The sequence below is a fragment of the Colossoma macropomum genome, unplaced genomic scaffold (assembly GCF_904425465.1).
Source record: "Colossoma macropomum unplaced genomic scaffold, Colossoma_macropomum, whole genome shotgun sequence".
Taxonomy (NCBI): domain Eukaryota; kingdom Metazoa; phylum Chordata; class Actinopteri; order Characiformes; family Serrasalmidae; genus Colossoma; species Colossoma macropomum.
Genome location: NW_023494803.1, coordinates 36,560,322 through 36,582,399, shown reverse-complemented (window position 1 = coordinate 36,582,399; position 22,078 = coordinate 36,560,322). Strand labels below are relative to the sequence as shown.

Genomic DNA, 22,078 nt, shown 5'->3' with positions numbered 1-22,078 from the left:
TGAAGTGAAATGGTTCATTGTAGAGAAACTTACCATCTCAGAATTTTTAATAGTGGTGGTTATGGGAACCAGGGGTTGCGATATCTATATATAGCCATTTCATTTACTATTCAAACCCCCAGTGACCCTACACGAGTTTTATAAGTAATGTTGATAACGGTCAGATAGTGGTAAATCTGAATTGAATAATTTATTTAATAATGATTTTAATAATATGACACTATTTTGCACTGAAATGGCCCACAGTGGTCCTTTTAGATGAAACAATCACTCAACAGACTCTACATAATAAATGTGAGTTTATTAATCATCTACAAAGGACCACTGCAAATAAAGCGTTACCTAATGTTTTAGGTGAAAACCTTATCTCAAAAACTACCATAACACAATGAATTTCAGGCATCAGGCAGCGTCTTCATAACTATTTCATATAATAATAATAATCAAATAACTTTCTCTGAGGAAGCTTTTAGAGGCATTAAACTCTTTGGACATCTGGTTCCTATCATTATCACTGCGAACAGTTCTGACTCTCTAAGTTTCTCTAGAACAGAGCATTTCACACCAATCCACTCTGAATGACTTTGTTTGCCTCTCAAAAGCAACAATAATAGTAATACTTTTGAAAAATGAATGAAATTTGCCTTTAACTGTGTCATATTAAAGAATACATAGGAAAAAATGCAGTTTCCAAGTTCAGACACATTAAAAAAAGATATGTAACTTAAATCTAAAATAACTCAATTAAATGTACTCATGATATTTAATATTTCTCATTTTGAGATTGCAGTGAAAATATTATTAGTTAGTTCAAGTGAAATCTCAACATATTAGCAGATAATTTTACTTCTTTCAAACTTATTTCTTAAAGATTAAATTCAAGTTTGTTTTATACTCTTTATAGTCTTTCAAAGAGCACAGTGAGCCATATTGAATTTATAAAAAAGAGCATAATATGCCTCCTTTAATTAACTGCTCCACTAATTAGATGATTATTATATTCATTTCAAAGGTTGGATATTATATTTCAGAACCACACAAGTCAAAAATCACCTTTGCAACTCTTTTTTTTATTGCAACTGGAAGACAATACAGCACAGAAACGTGATGGTAGGTCGGGAAAAAACAAAACAAACAAGAAATAAAAAGTAACCTTTTTTCCATATTAATGGACAAAGTGATATTTACATATTGATGAAATTGTCTTTGGCAATATGATTACACGTCAAGGAAATACAGAGTGCAAGTATGCCTCCATATCGACACTTCAGCCGGGTGCACATGCCATCAGACCAAATGGACTCCATCGCTCTCTTCTTTAAAAAAGAAAAGGAAAGAAAAGAAAAAAAAAAAGACTTGCCAAAACAATTCAGTTAAAAAAATGGCAGTTAACAACAGGAACCTTTTGAAAAACAAACAATGACAAAAACACAAGGAAACGAGAAGACCACTTATTGACCGTTATTTGCCTGGCTTGGGTTAATGCTTTTCTGATGCGCCTCCACTCGCCTCTTCGTCCTTTCACAGCCTTTTTTGTTTTTGTTTTTCTCTCTGAAGAGAATCGAAAGGAAAAGTTACGTAGTGAGTGTTGCCTTTTCTTTTTTTTTCAATTTTTTTCTAAAGAACAATGGATAAATGACTTTTCTGCCACTGTTTTTTCCTCCGTTTGGAGTGGAAAAGCTGGCAGGAGACTCTCCGCATATTCAGAGTCGCATTTCTGTTCTCGGTAATAAGGTTAATAACACTGGCTTTGGGTGAGGATGCAGAGATGAACTTCATATACACGTATGGTCGGAACAGGCATGCCAACTGGAGAGATCACGATGGCACTCACTAATGGTCCAGATGACATTCAACACGCTACAGACATTGGGATAGAGACTGTCACCATGAGGAGGAAAAGGACCGTATGTAGATGAGCAATTTACAGCCAATAATGTGATATCAACAAATGTGAATATTATACATGGGTAACTGACAGTAATGCTACAACTCATTGACAGGTTCGTCTCACGTAGTATTATCAAGTACGTGTTGGCCGTTTTGCTGTGTATAAAGTTAGTTATTACAGGCTTTGGCACTGACTTTATAAATAAAACTTAAAAGGTAAGATTATTACCTTGAGTTAAACCAATAAAAGTGCAATCTGGCGGAATTTAGTAAAATATATGCCACTGCGCATATCACGTCCTACTGTTATCGTATGTGTAGACCTGCAAACTTAATACTGACAATTTTCCTGAACAGTGCTACAATGCAAATCTTAAGAGAAGCCATGAGATCGCTGCGTATCGTTGTGTGGTTTGGACCAGAGTCCTGTGCTGCGTACATATGGAAGACCCCCCGGAAATCACTGGCACCGACACATGGAGCACGGCACATGGAAGAAAAGCAGGCACAAAGCCGCGGCGGATGCGGAGGACCCACACTCACTACCAACTTCTCCTTACTGACACCGACAGTGACTGCGCTGACCTCTCAAACACTGGAGCAGAATCGACCGAGAGAGCTGAGAGGGGCTGATAGTGTAGACGGAGGCCAGCCTGCGGACTGACTGAGCCCTACTCGTGTAGTAACGTCCCCATATTGCACAGAGTGTTGCCCAACAGTCAGTGTTTGTCCCTGAAGAAGGTTATTCTTTAAATGCCTGCTTCAAAACAAGTACGATGAGGACAACCGATCAAATTAAGACAACAAAACAACAAAAGTGACTCTAGGCCTATGGGCATAGAAATTAGAGGCGGTGCCTTTTGTTCTCTAGGATCTATTATTTATATGAAAATAATTCATGCTCCATGCTAAATACATTATTTACCTTACGTGAACTTTTGAATAAAAAAAAAAACCAAAAAAAAACAAAACATTTTTTTTCCTTTTTCTTTTTCTTTACAGAACCCATGCAACACGATTTGGAAAATCCTGCTGGCTACATTGCTTAAATTAAGAAAAAAAAAAGTCTAGTGTAACTTTTATACAGTGTTATCCTGACTGGATGAAATTGCTTATTACATCATGAGGGTTAGGCAAAAAAAGAAAGAAAATAATAACAAATAAACCAAAGAAATAAACAAAATCCACAGTCTTCTCATTATTTTATCACTAAAATACAACTGGCAGGTTTTGTAGCATCCATCAAGGGTTATAGGCCATCAGTTTTATTGTGCCACAAAAGAAATATCACTGTCACTTTACTCCATTAGAACAATATCACTCGTTTTGATTGCTTAGGGAAGAACAAGGGCAGCTATCAGGACGTCTCAATACATACGGTTATATATATAGTACATTATTTGTCTCCGAAAAAGCACTTTGACAAAGGCTTATGGCTTAGAACTTATTGACGGTGGACTTCGGTAAATATGACTCTCGATAGCTACCAACAATCCAACGACAGAAACTCTAACAAAGACCACAAGTGTTCTCTCCTCCAATGTGCTGCATTGCTGGATTGGATTAGCAGTCAGGGCAGCAAGTGCAGTCACGCCCCACCATTAAAAAGAAGTGCTGCGCTCCTCGAGCTGGCCAACCAAGGGATTGTCTTTGGCACTGCCCTGCCCCACGCTTCTCCACAAGTCACGGCAGGAAGGAGCCCCGCGCTAGCAGCCAAATTTCACATACACAAGCCCTTGCTGCCCTGCCTCAATGTAGCTGCAGCACCAACTCACCCGCAGGATGGTTGTATGTTGACGGGAACAGACTGTCAGACTCTCTAAGCATGCCAGTAAGTGCGCGAACAAGGACAAGGGGGCAGGTTTCTGCTTATTTCAATCACTTTTATATTAATATCAGCCAAATAAAACCCGTTACTGAATTAGCTGAATATCTTAGAAAGGTTTTGCTATGGCTTTAATCTCCTTTGAAAACAAAAACGAAACAAACAAACAAATAAAAAAAAGACAGAAAATAAAAAACCCTCAATAACATTACCTATAAAGATAGGAAAACAAAGTGATTGTTGATATTGCCACAAATCAGTAGAATTCACCTGATGTCCTGGAAAAAAATAGTAAATTCTATTAAAAGTGATGTTTTTTTTTCTTCTTCCTTATTACACAGTCAATTAATTATTTTTCATGGACTCTTTTTGCTCTTTCTGGCCCTTGGCCGTCCGGTTGGTGATATTGTTCAAACAGGCCCTAACACCAGCCAGGTGGAGCAGAGAGCCGGCCGCCTCCTTCATCTCCTCGTCATCGCTCTCTGGAGGCTTCTCTGTGCGCCTCTTTTTTAAGGGCAGCATGTCACTGGCCACTCTCTGTTTGGGCTTTGTCAAATGTTGCCGTTTCTTGTGCTGGGCCTGGGCCAAGGCTAGAGCGTCCACTGACCACTCCTTGGGCTCCTTTTTGATCTTGAGCTTGTCGTCCTCCTCTGTGTCGCTGCCGGCCTCGTTGCCATGGAAGCTGGCCTGGCTGCAGTCGTGGGGGGTTTGCTCTCCGGGTGCGGAGCTGGAAGATTTGGCGAAGCTGTAGTTGTGGTCCTCCTTGGGGTCGCTGCTGACCAGCGGAGAGTCGCAGGACGGCTCGCTGTCGCTGCGCATTCTGCAGCCGGCCAGGACTGACCTAGTTATACCACAAAAGGATAGAGCGTGTGGTTAGATGTTTCTTGAAGGGTAATGTGATGACACAAACACAACCACAGTGCCTGTTAGAATTTCACCTTCAGCGTTTTTCACATTCGGTCTATTAATATAAAAATGACATGTTCATAGATGACGTTTATTACTACATTTGATAATTTAAAGGGTGAATTTTCTTTGATTTTTGAATAAAAATTTGATGTAGTATGTAAACAATGTTAAAGTTACAAAACAGTCCCCAGTTCACACAGTCCACTAAGTAAAATAATTCTCAAATATCCTTAAATAAGCCTGTAAAATGGTTTTGTGATGTCATGAGAACCAATATATATATTCTGGTTCCCCCCATTCACACTGATGTCATAAAGGAATGTTTCAGCCCAGACTGTTTTCTGAATGAGGCAAAAATACAGGGGAGCCAATCAGAACAGGGGTCATTTACATATATTAGTCTTAACCTTGACATGGTTATCAGGTATGTCCCCTCAATAGCCCTCAGAGCAGCTCACAGGAACATGCTTGGTGCACCAACCAATCAGCATAAATGTGGTGAGGCGACCTTCTCCCATTACGGCCCTAATCTTTGGAACTCCCTTCCTGATGACCTGAGAGCTCTGCAAGATTCTGGCATATTTAAGAGGAAGGTTGAGACCCACTCGTTTAGACCAACTTTTAATTAACATTTTACTGCTTACACTTTTAAAATGTTTCCCTTTGACTCTTTTTTGTTTTACTGCTTTTACTGTTTGCATTTACACTTTTAATGTTTTATTTTCCTATTTCTTCGTCTGTTAATTATTTATATTTGCAATTTTCATTTATTTCTGTCTTCTGTAAAGCACTTTGTGAAACTCTGTTTGAAAAAGTGCTATATAAACAAAGCCTCTTCTGCCTTTTCTTATTTTTCTTAATAAAGACACAGTAAGAAAGGAGCCAGTTTGATTCTAAGGGATAAAGACATGTTGGAAAATTATGTGAAACTGAATTATGACTGTTTTTGGTACGTAAACTCAAACATCTCATAAGTGGACCTCGTTAAAAACATAAAATACAATAAAAATATGGGATATAGGTCCTTTAAATTGGCAATGACACTTACTGACAAAAATGTTAATTAAAAACACAAAATATATTGAATTTGTTTAGGCAATAATGAGCTACCCTTATGAACAAAATCTGTAGTTACACTACAAAAGTCCCTATAAGATTCCTATAACAATACTATAGTAAATTCCGACAATTACTATAGTGTACTATAGCATAGCGTACAAGTACTACAGCCGGCAGTAATCCAGTGTTACATGAATATTATATGGAAGTGAAATTATATATTATTTCATAAGTATTGTACAGAACTATGGAAATCTGATAGTTTTATTGAATTTCTACAGTCCCTCTTTGTAAGGGCAGTGCAGGCAATTTGCCGCTTGGATGAAGTAGCTTTATTTGGCAACATCTCTCCCTTTACAAATCTGGTCACCCTCGGTCAGACCCCTTTGGTTCTGTTGAAGAACACCCGTCTTTGTGCCGTGCATTAAATTTTCAGCTGGATTTAGGTCATTCTCTAACTAGGCCACTCCAGGTCCTTTTGCCTTTTTTATTCTTAAGAACCTGCACTTCTAGTAACTGGAGTCTGCGATGCTGAAAGATCAGTCTTCCTCTCAGCCTCAGTGGCCTTTAGGTGCTTTAAGGTGTATTTTACTCACTGTCTGAACAGGAACCCCTAGTTTTAATGGGACAAGTTCATGTGACATAATGTTGCTGGCATCAGGTGTCAAAGTGAGAATCTTGACAGATTTTATTTGAGCTGCTGTTATTGACTTTCTGATAGTGTCTCTTGTTAGGTGTCCTAGTTCCTGTGATTTAGTTTGGCAGATCTGTTTTAGATTATATATTCCGTTGGATGTTTTTTTAACACTGTCTGAGCATCTTTGTTGGTCTATCATGTTTGGAAGGTTATTTTTTCCTTGTTGTGAAACAATACAACAAATAATATTGTATGGAACCATATTGCAGCATATTGTATCATATAGTACCATATCGTGCTGTTGTACTGTAGCTAGCACGTTAGCTTGTAGTCTTACAGGGCCAGACATGATCTTATAACGAGAATACATGTATGGGGGTAACTTGTTAAACTTCAGAATCCACCCACAAATTCCTCATCATGCTCTTTTCAATCCAAGCTAAACCACCTTGCCAGCGAAACACTTTTGTTAGATAATGGAATCAATATTCCTTTGTTAGACATAAAGTTTATTGTAAGGCATTTAGTGTGTCTCCCACACATAACGCACATTTCAGCCATGCTAACTTATGCTACATCCAAATGCTAATAACAGGCTTTTTATCCATCAGCCCCTACTTTGAGCTCCACCTTCATGAGCTACGCCTTAATAACTCTATGCTCCCTCCGATATTTAGAGCAAAATTTCTCATATTTGTCCCAAGACGTTCTTGTTATAAGAACTGGCCTGGCATAACTAGTTAGCTTGTGGCTAGTGTGCTAGCTTGGGTCTAATATATCAGCTAGAGCATTAGATCAGGACACTCTAACACAGCTTTTGTCTCAAATATTGTACAATTTTCATGTTAAATGCTCAAATGATCTGAAAACATTAACATATTAATGTAAGGCACATTTTCAGCTACTCCTTATTATTGATGTACTGAAAAATGTATCAAAATGAGTCACCAGTGTGTTGAATCAAATAATGAACTTTGTCAATTGTTATACTCTAATCTATTTCTTGCGGTTTGCTTTTGAATGGATTCTTGAAGAAAGAAACTGCTAAATCTGCAATTTTACATTCTACATCTTTCATTCATCAAGGTACAAACAATGTAAAGGTTCCCATAAGGGTAAAACAGTGGTTTTAAGGTCCAATTGTGAACCTTAAATAATTTTTCCCAGGTGAAAAGTACGTATTTGTAACCTAATGTTTTAGAACAGAACAATAAAATAAAAAGCCTGGAGAAGAGACGGGGTGTGTGGAGGCAATACAATATAGAAAGTATAATTTTATTGGATTATCATACAATTATGTTCCCTGACTAAAGGTACTGAGATGTACCCCTGAGGGTCCCACCCCAGAGACAGGAGGGGTACTGCCCCTACTGACAGGGGCCTTTATTTCAGTGAGTGTAAAATGAACAACAGAGTTAAACTAACTTGCCAAATAATTTGGAAGTGTCTAGTTAATCCATGATGTTTTTGTTTTATAGTGAATATACATATATATATATATATATATATATATATATATATATATATATATATATATATTCACTGTATTACTGGCTGGAGTCAGATATTTCATGTACAATTATTTAAGCTATTTGAGTGACACATATTACAGCAAACTCATACATTATCTAAAAGAGGTGTTGCAGTGGCAAGCACTGTGCCCGGCTAACTGAACAGTCCACAATGAGTCATGAGCTAATTAAATTAAAACACTTCTCATGGCTTTGAAATGCACTTCAGCTCTGAAGTACCTCTCTAGCTGACCAACAACACTATTATAAAACTAATTAATGGAGGTGGATTACAAAACGGCCCGATTTTCAGTGGAGAAGTAATACAGGGAAATGGCAAAGGGGCTCAATTATTTCCATTTATGTCCCTCATCAACAAAGCGCAGCATTAAAATAATGAAATGACTTTTCAATCAGCCCTCAGATGTTGCTGGTCAGAGTTTATTGCACTTAGCTGCTCTGCTGCCCAGAGACGCTGCTTTTGCTACTCGTGCAGTTTCATCACAAACATTAAAATTCCCAGTAAGCCTAGAAAAATAAACCTTGAGAGCTTTTCCACTTCCTGTCTCGTTTGTGCATTTATGGCTCATGAATTATAGCCACAGCACCGCAGGATAAGAAAACGGGCTCAATTATTAATGCCTAAATGCAGTGTCACTCATTTGATAGCAAGCAGAGGCTCAGCTCTGTCATCCCTGCTGCCCACAACACAATCTGTCAGCCAGCATGTTAACACACCAGAGACATTATAGTAGATATGAATGTAGTTGTCTGTCATATCCATGAAGGTCACCCGCTCTATTAAGGGGCCCATATCCTACTCTCTTATTTTATTTTATTTATTTATTTTCCCCTCCGAGGTTCACTTATGACATCTGTGTGGGTTTACAGACCAAAAACAGTCATAATTCATTTTCACATGACAATTTTCCATCCTCTCTTTATCCCTTGGAATTAAACAGGCTGTTTTTCTTACTGTGCCATTGTAAACAAGCTCCGTTCTGATTGGCTGTCGTGAATTGTGCCTCATTCAGGAAGCAGTCCAAGCTAGAAATCACTCTTATTACTTCAACGTGAACGATTAAGCTGAATAGTCGGACGTTTGTACAGTACTGTTTAAAGCAAAAGGCCACCCTTCATGTATTTAGTTTCAGTCTAAACAGTTTTTGATTTTTCAGGGTCAAGAGAAAACATTTATTTAACAGAAATACACACAGAAGCCTCAACAGCTAAATATAATATAATGTTTTACACTATTTTTCAAAGAAATCTGCAGTGATCATTTTCCACACCTCCAAAGTTCAGTCATAGAAATTGGTTTCATTTCCTACATCTCAATCTTAATAGCCCCATTTTCTATATATCTTCCAATAATAACCCTAATTTTTGGAAATTTCATGTTTCTTTCACCTATTTTCCTTTGACTTTCACCTTCCTTATGCAAATGGATCTAATTTCTAATTTCCTGAAAAATGAATAACGTACTTACTGGTCATTTTGACTGGTAAATAAATAAATCAAAGGTGCTCTCTGACTTTTGGACAGTACTGTAAATGCATTAGTTTCTGTGACAAAAACAGCGAATTCAAAATGGGCTAGTTTGCAGCTTAGTTTCTACATAATGACTGTATGGAAACATCAAACGTTTTTATGTCACAAATCCTGCACAGTGCTTTTGCAGTAGAATGTCTCAAGCTAGTGAATGGCCTTCTGGGTAGCGTGTCCCAAACGCACACCTGTAAACCCTCAGGCAGGTATGTCCACACTCACATACACAGCCTGTCCACACCTGTCTCTCTGTGGACCTGTTTCAACTGGCAACTCTGATGGCTTCTCTGCTACTCAGAGCATCGTGTTCCGAAACGCTTTGATTTTTATAACAATACTTCCACACAGAACCTGCTGATTTTTTACTATGCACATGGACCAAACCATCAGAAACGACAGTGTGATGCTGGGAAGACATCTGTGTGGGAGCTGCAGACACGCAGGACCTGCTTCAGCAGCCCAGGCTTATGAATGTTTCACAGGATGAAAGGCAGTCCACTCACACCACTCAGGCCATTAAAATACTTAGTGTATGTGATCAATTATTCAGCACCATCACATGTGCAGGACTGAGGCTTGTGCTTGAATAATAAGGTGAGGTGATGTTTGGCCATAGAGGGGGACTGTATATAACTGCTGGAAAGAGTTCACAGAAGGACACGAGCACCAGGGCTGATGTGAGAAGACAGCATTGATTCAAGGCAAGTGTTCCCAAGTTGTGATCCTGGATTCCCCCTGCACTGCACAAGGAATACTGCAGTGGTTTTCAACGTGATCTCTATCTACTGCATCTGTACCATATGGTTGCCACATACGATATGTTTGATGGGTTTCCCTGCACTGAAAATGAACCGAGTACACATTGGCTCTGAACTCTCGTATAAGTAAAGCCAGTGGTTTCTGCTGCTAAATTTTTATGGAAACAGGCGTTTTTTGAACTTTGATGAATTCTTCAGTTAAAGGTGTTTGTAAGCGGAACAGTACATCTGTATAATGTGTCCTCTCAGAGATGAGGCGAGCTGTTAGGGAAGAATTTGTGCTAATTCGTTTCCAATGTAGCAGTGAGGTTTCACAGACTGCTGCCAGACTGACAAGGATACCAGAGCTATCAGTTGTGTTGTGACTGGATTATCAGCGAAGTTGCCTGTGATTTCTGTATTTGCATTTATCTGCGTTTATGAAATGCAGCGTCAGTGTCGTCATTTTGATGAAAGTGCTTTCTGAGTTTGCAGCTCGTTTTTTATTTGCAGTTTGTTGGGTCCACCATACAGAGCATCTTAGGGAGGGCAAAGGTAACTGAGATTGTTTTTTTTACTGAATAAAGTCATTAAAACAGCTTTGGTAAGAATTTCTGCTCATTATACTCATTTAAACATGCTCTCATCATTCTGGCCTCACTGTTTTCCCTCGGCAGAATCCCCAACACCATCTTAAAAGCCGTTTCTTTACTACATAAGTTCAAGTCAAGTTTGTGAGATGAGCTGTTGAAGGTTGAGGGGATCAAGTGATCGCTTTTGGTAGCAGAACCTGCCCAGAAATCATTGTGATCTGATGTACTACCCATTTCAAGGCCCCTAAAAAAGAGCAGACAAATCTGTTTATAAGCCTTAAAAAATAAAATAAAATAAAATATTGAAAATATGTAATATTTAAAAAATTTAACATTCGATTATATGTGTGAACATATATGGATTATCTGTTTATTTTTGCAATTTTTGAGGTGTATGCTTGTATAGTGCTGGGTATGGAAAATCTGGCCTAACACAGTTCAGAATGGTTTCTCCCTTTTGGTTTTTATTGGACTCAGACTGCGTGCTGGGAGCTGGGGTAGTGATTTAGGATGATGCTCACACTCTGCACACACACAAAATAGATATTGCCACACATGAGAAACGAGCTAAGCCATCGGAGCCTCACTTATTTAAAAACGTATTAACTGTAATATTTAGAATGGCATTTAAGAGACCAGAGTTTAGTTTCTGTGTCCCTCGCTGTAAAAAGACATTTAAGTTGCTGGAGTGTGACTTTGTTAAATGTGCATTCGAGAACAAGGCACAGCGGTTGAGGGACAAAGATGCATTACCACGGATGTATTTGCCTTTCAGTCTCACCTTGCAAATGATGCAACATCATCAGAGGTTTTTTGTTCTGTCAGCTCATCGCAGAACGCAACCTGATGCTGCTCTAAGTCTCGCTGAGTGCTTTTGTGTTTGTATGTGTATTTAACAGAGCAAAAGACACTGTTTAGCTGTTTACCTGTCAAGTAAAGTGAAAAAACATGGGGGGCTGTGAATGTAAAGGTCACCGTCTCTAGAGGGCGACAACTATGACGGCTGGAAAATTCCTTTAATTAGCTAATTAGGTGGATTAGGCAAATTATAAAAGGAAAAACACTAAAATACAGTAAACAGCAGGGTCACCATCCTTCACGACTAGAACTGGGAACCACTGTGATAGGCATGCAGTCCTGTGTAGAAGAGATGAACCAACACAGATCAGTGGACGAATGGAGAGGGGCGGGACTGACCTGACTGCGGCCGTTCTGCTGCTAATAGGGCTGATGGGAAGGGGTCGGATTCCTGGGAAGAGGCCCTGGCTCATCATACGAGCTCCGTTATGGATCACTCCCTGAGGGACTGCAGAGGAGGAAAAAGAGAAAAAGTCCATTAATGTGTATTCGGCTCTACAACAGCAGCACACATACGCACACGTGGCCATTATCACCCCATACAAATACGGTAGCATGTGAGCGCATATTATTCACCAGTAATCACAGATGGCATAATGATGAATGTTAGTCATAAACAGACATACCAAGCGTGGTCGACAGTAATGTATTCTATGGAGAAAATCAGTGGACGGGGGAAGTATTGATTCATTTTAAAGCTACTGCACCATATTTGATCATCACGGCTCAAACAAATTTCAACACCATTAGCGCATACTGCTAAAATACTTCCATCCCCAGCTTTTCACACAGCGAGCGCACACTTCTGATGCCGACACAGTGAAAAGAAGATCTTTGGACAACTTTTTCAACTAAATATATCTGAACATGGCTTCTTGAAGATCTTTCACAGATCTTTGTGAGAGAAGATAAAATAAGTATTTGCATCACAGAAGGATAAATGGAAAGTCAACAAAGCACAGAAAAAAATACACAATTACACAATTTTCCGCTTACTCCAGATGTCGTCGATCAGCCAAAACATGTTTGGCTTTCAAATAATGCCTCTTTAGTATAGCCCTGGAGCTACGAGGCTAATGTAGCTAACAAACAATAGAAGTCAATAGTCACCCAAATCTTTTTCCAAACACTTCCCAAAAACCTTTCTCAACTGGCTCAAACCACATCCAGGTCTTCATTAAGGCCGCTCAGATTTGTCAGCTATAAACATGAAAAATATTGCTGCTGATCATTCGAGTAGCCACTCAGTGATGACAACAAGTGAAGTTTTAAACTGAATCTACGTTTAGACTTTAAGAACAGATATCGCTAATGTAACCTAGCGAGATGTAGGTACACGCAAAGGGGAGAAGGGGATTCTGTAGGGGATGTGTAATTTGGCACAACACCTCTTGTCAACAATGGTTGCCCACAGCATTCAGATATGCAGTGTTTGAGTGGGTCAAGAGAAGTTTTGAGAAGGTATTTACAGAAAAGATATGGGTGACTATTGACACTGAGTGTTTTTTTTTCAAGGTTAGCCTCGTAGTTCCAGTTGATAAAAGCACTAGATGTTAATAGTCACCCAAACCGTTTCTGTAAATGCATCCTCAAAACCATTCTCAATCCACTCAAACCGCATAACTACAGAAATAAAATCTGGACACCAAATATGCCTTGGCTGATCAGCTCCATCTGGGGTAAGTGGAAAATTGCATAGATTTAATGTTTCCTTTAAGAAGAAAGGAGAGTGGAATCTGTGCATAGTATGAGGTATTGAATTAGCTGCTTGATCCTACTAAGTGGTATAGACTTATTTGATTGATGTGAACCCCACAGGGCTGATGCTTCTCAGCCTTTACTCACAGAGCACATACTGTACATCTCAGGACCATTCAAATGTATCATGGAGATGCCAGTTTCTATGTCTGGATCTATGAAACACAGGAGACGAACTCAGCTCCACATAGCTTTGTTCGCATATGGCCATTAAAACGGACATTTAGCCGCATGTGAAATCTCACGTGCTTCCCTGAAAGCATTCGATTATCAGACAGTCTCAGAAACCTACATCAAGGTTCCAGCGTGATGGAATGGAAATGGGAGAAAGCCCATTTTTGAGCTTGAGTTCAGACCTAAACAGACTTGACAGCTCTTCTGCTTTTGTTGATCCCAGTACGAGGCATCATCTTGGAGCCGTACAGGAAATGGACCCTGATTGAAAGCAGATGGCAAACGTGAAAAAAAAAACAGGGAGGAAAAAGCAACTATCCGCTTGGAATCCAGCACACTCCTCTGCCCATTAGGCAGGAGCATTGTTGCCGTGGCAACCCCCTCCCTCTCCCCCCCCCACGTATGCCATAGTTTCCCCGATACACGGCTAGGTGACAGAGGCGCTGGAGTTGCTGCAGTAGTGTTGAGGAGAACAGCTGTGCTGGCAGCGGCCCTCTATCTCTCTTTCTCTATCTTGCTTCACCCCAAGGGGCTCCAGCCTCAGAAAAAAGGTGAAGTGATGGCCCGAGACAGTGCAGGACAGGCCCGGCCAAGCGAGCGGACAATGCAAAGCGACAAGAGGGACGCAGCCCTCCCCCCAATTAGCGTGGATGGGCTGGCAATCTGAATGGCTAATGTGCTTGCTCTATTGTACCCCGTACACGTCGAGCCATCAGCCCAGGCATCAGAAACAACAGCGCAAAACAAAAGGCAACTCCGCTCCCTCTGCTCGGCCGCACCAGAGAGGAGGCCCTGGGGCCTGTGTGCCTGAGGATGCGGCCTTCTTTAAGAGCTTTAGGTAAAAAAGTGCTCAACTGCTAAAGTCCACATCTGCAATGACAGGCTGTGTCAGTGCCACTCAGAGCTATTGGGTAACACTTTATTTGGAGTGGTCCTTTCTAGATGATTAATAAACTCTTAACAGAGTATCAGTAAGGCCTGAAATATACTACACGCAAGGACACGAACGCAAATGACAGCGCTTGTTCAACGCACTGCAAACTTTCAGTCCTTCTGTATAAACTCACTGTGCGTTCTTCAGTTGCTGTGGCGATTAAAACACTCAGTACTGAAGGGGGCAATAGAGGGCAGATCAGGGAGGCATATCAGTGAAGTAGCAGTTGTGAAGCATCTGAATACACTGAAATATCTTGTAGATGTTTTGTTGACACATTACTTACATTAAGTAGATGTATTGTTAATATGTTACTTCCATTACGCAAAACCTAACCCTAACCCTCACCCTGGCCCTAAGCCTAACCCTAACCTTAACCTCAACCCAGAACCTAATCCTAACCTTCATATTTTTTTGACATGTTACTGAGAGTCTATTGAGTGTTTGTCTCATTCAAAAAGGACCACTCAAAATAAAACGTCACCAGCTATTGTACTGGAACAGCAGCAACTGCCCTCATGTAACAGCAGGGCTCTAAATAACTCCAACAAGGTGCTAGCTTCTGTACAAACACAAACACGGCAAAAAAAAAAACAGCTGACACAGTGATCCCTCATAGAAGCACCTATTGTTACTGTAAAAGTCACTTGCAGTTGTGCATGTAATGTATATGTGTATATGTAGTGAGTGGGGCTGTATATTAGTAAGTACCTGACAGATTATTTTAGCAATTAACTGAGTAACCAGGGATTTTATAAATAGCCAAACAATCAAAATTGACTTTCAAATTTTCCAAAATACTTCACTAGAAAAAGATAAACAAGGAAGCATTTAAAAAAGACTTCATTCAAGAATAGAAACACTATGTGGCACAAAATACATATTAATTAGTGCCTCTCTGTGTTACTGAGAAACTGAAATATGAGAAGTTAAATTAGTCACTGTCATTGTCCAAACTGCCATGTCAAAGCACTAGGAAGGTAAATTGTTAAGGGCCCAACTAAACTAAACAAACCTTTTGTTACTGTGCCTGTAAGACTGACATATGTAAATGACCTCTGTTGTGATTGGCTGAACTGTTATGCGTCTCATTCAAAACGCAGTCTAAGGTAAAACACTCCTTATAATGGCTGGTACAGGCTGAATGGGTGGATATATGTAAATGCATGGCTATTCATGATATCACAGAAACTGAATTCAAAATAAGGTGTTTTTGCAGTTTTTTTCAGACCAAAACCTCATATCTCCAAAATGATAGCTTTACAGTAAAAGGAAACAAAATACTTTTCTTTTAATGTAAGTCAATGGAACCAGACTTTTTTCAAAGTCATTTTGGGCTGTTTTCTTCAGTCCCTTCATCATGAAATTTACACACAATGTAAAGGACAACAGGTTTCAAATTCTGTCAAAAACTGAAAAATGACAAAAATTGAGATATAAGGTTTTGTTCCAACAGCAGCGATATATGGAGTGAAAGTACGTTTTAAAGCTTAAACAACGTTTTCACACTAAATCAAACTCTTTTATTTCAAATTCATCCAATTTGGTTTTCAATCACACACACACACACACACACACACACACACACACACACACACACATCTTCTAAGCCGCTTTTCCTTCTGGGTCGCGGGGGGGAGCTGGAGCCTATCCCAGCAGTCACTGGGTGGAAGGCAGGATACACCCTGGATAGGTCACCAGTCCATCGCAGGGCATTTTCAACCACATGGCACCTTTAATCAGTTATTATTTATCTTAATTGGGTAATCAAATGTAATTGAGTAATCATATCAGCCTTAGTAGGAAGTGCTGTGTATTGAGCACTGGTATAAAGTATTGTGTGGTGTCCCCTTACATGCAGGACAGAGGGAAGCATAGCAAATGTATTTAATTGTATTTTAATAAGCAAGACAATAAAGTTGTGCTTGAAAAGAGCAGAGAGAGGTACAAGGCCCCTACGCATTCTCTCTCTCTCTCTCTCCTCTCTCTCTCTCTCTCGGTAGATGTCCCAGCCCTCTAACTGGAGCCATGCAGAGTGCAGTGAGTGGGACGATGCCACAGGGCCTGCTCTCTCTCTCTCTCTATCCTCTTCCTCTCAAGCGTATTAATGTCCTGGGCAGATGGCCCTGCACACACAGCTCCCATAGCATTAATCTGCACATCTCTCTCTAACTACACAACTCTCTGTCTCTCTCTCTCTCTTTGTTTTCCTCCCTTTAGGTGACTGGCAAGCTATTGTAAAGTGACCTTGAGTTGGTGCTACGTTAATGAACATTATTATTATTATTATTATTATTATTACTATTATTATTACTATTATTATTATTATTATTATTACTATTATCTTTAACATGAGAGAAGGAAAAAATATTATAATAAAATCTAATTTTGGAGCATTTCTACTGGCCCATATCTCACACTAGGTAAAGAATAGCAAACAAAATTGAAAGTGCAATATTTTTTTTTGACATTTTGAAGACATTTTCTGAGACCATATTCTTCCCCAAACCTCAGATATCATCAAGGAGGCGGGAAGTAGGTCCTGCAGCACTTCAAGGATTTTGGTATCATTTAACTGAAGCTGCTAAAAAAACAAAAACAAATGAACAGAAAATCTGCACTTATAACTTGACCAGCGCTACATATTTATTTTAAGGGGGTAATTAATCCTTGTGTGTGCACATAGAAGTGTGACATTTATGACGAACAGCCAGTCCTGTGAAACATGAGGAGGAGTCACTTAAATATATAGAAAGTAAAGCATTTATAGCATATTTATATTTATAACAGTAAAAAAGCAACCACTGCCGCCAGAGTTAGATCCAACTAAGCTTAAAGTTTCCTGATAAGCGAGAAATACTGCATGGTGAGAAAGAGCCCAGGTTGGAGAATGCTGATAAAATTAACTATAATTCAAACTTTATCTTTTTAGAACCATAAACAAGCATCCATCATCAGAAATGCATGAATTATCCAGTTATTAATGTATATAATTTAGACAACTTGTGGTAGTCATTCTATTTACTTAGCCTTTAGTTATACAGTATATTATTTTGCAAGATGGGGGGGGCATCCCAAAAAAAAAAAAATCCTTCTTAGGGCTGTCATACCACTGTTTGTCCAGTAGGGGGACTATGCATATCAGAACAGTTCTGAGTTCTGCAGTTCAGTTCTCTAGACACCTTGACAGCCGTTTACCTAATTAAAGTAAAAAGTGACTTTGAGACTAATATAGCTTTAAAACGGAGACTTTCCTTGAACCGCTTTGACCCATGAGTCTATTTTATCAGGGCGGCGTAAAACGCATAAAAAACAGAAATTTGGTTTCAGGGCCCCAGAGCTCCCGATAATGGACTTGTTTACGTGCACATGAGCAATAGCTCGGTCTTGCCTGTGTGCTGATCAGATTTGAGCTCTATTGACAGGCCCGGCTCCTTAGGCAAAGTAGACTCTTTGGCGAAGGACGGGGTTTAAAACGTCTCTTTAATGGCGCCTCTCTCTTTTGACGGAGGAGTTCGGGAGTGCTCTGGGCCTTTGTTTTCGCACAATAAAAGCGCAGGACTGGCGGCGGTGTGATTTGTACATTCGGGCCTATGACATGCACGGCTGGCTCTGTAGAGAGCGCCCCCTTTAACACACAAAAGCTGAGCAGCGGGGATCCTCTTGAAGGATCTGACCGCGTCCTCCCTCACCGCTCCGGCGAAAGAGGCGAGGCGGGTGTGTGTGCAATGACACACTCCTCTCTCCACACGCAGAGGTCAAAGGGCACGAGCAGAGCTGCCCAAGCGACTGAAGGAAGGCCCGGTTTGTTTATGGCTTCAGTCCAGTAAGACGAGAGCTTTTGCCTTAAGGGCACGAAACTGCTTCACCACTTCAGTGGAAGAAAAAAATAAAAAATAAATCCTAAAGCAGAACTATCAGCGTGTTTGCTTGTGTGTCGGAATCTGGCGAGACAGTTTGTAATCGTAATGAGATGTTCAGAGCTTATCTTGCCAATGGTACAAATCACAGACACGCTTCTATGAAGGGAAAACAGGATGTTTATTGAAAGAGCAATTTAGTGAGCTTTGATATCATGTATCTTTAATTCTCCTGATAATTAGGAGCTATCTGAAAGAGTCTGCATCGTATGGATTTTAGTTTCATTCAAAGTGACACGCAGACCCACACACACACACACACACACACAAACACCAGTTTGTTTTTATAGCATGTTAGGACAGGGGGTCACACACAAATATATATATATATATATATATATATATATATATATATATATGCGCATTATACGTAAGTTTATATATGTAACACTCATATGTCCCCTATGTATTATATTTATACATACAGTACTGTGCAAAAGTCAGAGACCACCCTTTATTTATCACCTGACTTCTAGTCACAGCGCCAAGTTATTCATTTTCCAGCATCAGGGAACTATAAATATTATCTAAAATATAAAAAAAAGCAGAAAACTATAAATATTTTTGACTTAACATTTTAAAGAAGCCTAAACAACTAAATATAATACCATTTTTTCAGTATTCAGCATGTCCTTGCCTTACCTTTGTTACAGCTTCCATTAGTTTTGCTTTCATTTTGTCAATCGTCAAAGTTCAGTTTTAGAAGTTGGTTGCATTTATGTGCTGTTTATCTGAAGGGGACAGTTTTGGTGGTCTACCAGCTTTAGTAGTCCCATTTTCTCCAGATCCTCTAACAATCTCTCGAAACTCCTGTTTTTGATTTATTTTCCTTTATTTATCCTTCTTTATATCTAATCTCAACATCTTCTGAAAAATGAATAATTTCATTAAATAAATAAATAAATGAAATAAATGGAGAGGTGTCTGACTTTGCACAGTGCTGTATATTTAATATTTAATAATAATTTGTCCTATATGTATATATGTGTTATATATAGAAGTATCTATATGTAATAATAATGTCCCATTTGTATGTGTATATATATATCACTGCTGTCAGAACAAACCCTTCTATCTCCAAAATGATAACTTTACACGTAAGCAAAAAACATGCTTTACTTTTAATGTAAGCCAATGGAACCAGAATTTTTTCCAAGTAATTTTGAGTCATTTCTTTTAGTCCTTTCATCATGAAATTTACACACAATATAAAGGGCAACAGGCATTTTCAAATTATGTCAAAAGCTCAAAAAGCCAGCGACGATATATATATACACACACACACACACACATATATATATATATATATAAATAAATATGTGTGTGTGTGTGTGTGTGTGTGTGTGCGTGTGTGTGTGTATGTGTGTGCGTGTATGTGTGTGTGTGTAGGTAGCCTTGCTTTTCTCAGGTTATACTTCAAAGTCAGGGTATTTTGTCCTAAAACTGCACAAAAACAAACAAACAGACACAGAGAGGCGAATATAAATGCACTTACAGAACAGATGCACACAAAAGGAGTGAGAGGAAAAGCTATTTGTTTTGCAAATCTGACGATGAACTGAATTGATTGAGCAAAGAAAGTCAGGTGGAATAAATCAGGCTTATCATGACCAGCGCTGCCTTAAGCAAATTACTTCTCAACAGGAGCTCAAGCAGCTCGTCTATGAAACCACATCCCTACTGAGCGGACGCAGGAGAAGGCGCCTTTGCCAAATATGCAAAGGAACAGCAACCCAACGACAAAACAAACAACATGCACCCAAAACGCTGGTGCGATGAGACATTTCCCTCTATCCCTGTCTTCTTTCATTTGGGCTTTGGCAGTGGGGTTGCTGGCTGCTCCCAGCTGCTCCCCTCTCTCTCTCTCTCTCTCGCTCTCTCTCTTTCTCACCATGGCTGGAGCTTAAGCTCGCTCTGGCTGCTCTGAGATCAGCTCCAGGAGACACTGCACTGCCTGCTGGGCCATGAATATCTGATCCAACCAGCGCAGAGCATTCAGATTAACTGCAGCTCGACTTAATGGTGAGATATATCCTCAGCAGTATCGCAGAAATGAAACAGTGCCAGCAACACACATGCAATCTGCATTCAAATGCTGCCGTCATATCACTCCTGTGTCTCCTCTACTTTGTCCTCTATTGTAGACCTCAGACAGGAGAGAGAAAGAGAGAGAGAGAGAGAGAGAGAGAGAGAGAGAGAGAGAAGGAAAAAGAGAAATGCGCTGTGAAAAATGACATGGTGTGCAAATGACAAATTCCCAGCACTCTGTAAACTTGGCACCTGCTGGTGGGCAAATAAAGCCTGTGCATTTAGCTTAATTCTTTTCCCTGAAGAACGATAGGCTGCAGATTGGATTTGGGGAAATCAGTTTTCAGCTAAAATATTTCCATGTGATAAATGACAACATTAGGCGGAATTAAAAAGCTGATGCAGCCAACAGATACCCCTATCTTCAAGGCAGGGAAGCAAGAAATCCAACGCCCGGCCATGCCTGCCCCCTAAACCAGGACAGAACGAAGAGTAATCAGTTCAATCCGAGCATAATCAGTCTTTTAGCATTTACATTCCTGTGTTCCAACACAAACATAATGCTCATAGACTGGTTACAACAAAATTAAAGACCAATTAATTGCATTCATTTTATATAATTAGCTTTTTTCTCTCATTCTTATGAGCTCAGAGCAACAACAAAAAAGCCTGGAAAATCTGACTGCAAAAATAGTATCTTGGCATGTGAGATTATCTTAGATCTACTCAATATCTAATATTGCTTATTATGAGATTGTTGTAAGAGTAATGTGAGACTGTTTAATCTATTTCTAGATCATTTTTTCTTGTTTTAAGCTATGTTATCCAGGTAAATCGTCTTTAATTGTGCCTGTTTCAAGCATTATTTCTTGCAACAAGCAATATCATCTGCATTGTGTCAAAGTCAAGTCAAAGTTTATTTATAAAGGTCTTTTTACAACAGATGTTTTCACAAAGCAGCTTCACGGAAAAAAATGGGTCTGAGCCCCCATGAGCGTCGCCAGTGGCGACAGTGGCAAGGTTAAGATTAAGAAATGCAGCAGCATCATTAGGAGGGTCAGTTCATGCAGGTGAGGTTTGCACAGCGTTGTACAGCAGGAAGCTCCATGGTGGTCAAATGGGTCCAGAAGGCTGGCAAACTGGGCACCCAGTCAGGGCATTATGTCTTAAGCAAAAGTATCCATAAATATAATGAAACAATCGCCAAATCTCAAATGGCTCACTAATCCCTTTATAGTGACTACAATCAAATTGTGCACTGCAGTACTGAGAAAAAGAGTTACGCACCTGAGAGAATTAGAGTTAAAAAGCTATTTATCTGGTTTAAAGGATAGAGGGAATAAGGAGCAATTTCAGTTTCAGACGAATTCTCTAGACACAATTACTTAAAACTAAAAAAGGAACTAGACCAACTAGAAAAATTAGAAATTAGTTCAGCCATCTTAAAATATTCTTACAGCAATCTCATAATGAGAAATATTAGATATAATAACTAAATTTAAGATGATTTAAGATCACTTGCCAAGGTATCATTTGCAGCACTGTCTAGTGTAATGAGGTTTTTCTTAAGTTGTCAGCAACACAAAATGTAAAAGTAATGGGACTCATTCAGCAATTTCCTCCTACATTTTTTTTTTAAATGTGTTCTTGAGAAAGGTCCTAGGAATTTATGACGTGTTCTTAAACCACAGACCTGC

The 22,078-nt window shown here is 39.4% G+C and overlaps 1 protein-coding gene across 2 annotated transcripts in view; it reads right to left on the bottom strand.

The window, feature by feature from the left end:
* Positions 1–1,049: 1,049 nt before the first annotated feature.
* Positions 1,050–22,078, bottom strand: part of foxn3 (forkhead box N3) — a 144,942-nt gene continuing 123,913 nt past the window's right edge. The window contains exons 5-6 of one of the 2 annotated variants that reach the window (XM_036593765.1): positions 11,907–12,015; positions 1,050–4,556 (exon numbers count right to left, since the gene is read on the bottom strand). In XM_036593765.1, the coding sequence (XP_036449658.1) occupies positions 4,061–4,556; positions 11,907–12,015 (605 nt within the window). In that variant the 3' untranslated portion in view covers positions 1,050–4,060. The remainder of the gene's footprint in view (positions 4,557–11,906; positions 12,016–22,078) is intronic. The other variant, XM_036593766.1, reaches the window with a different exon arrangement.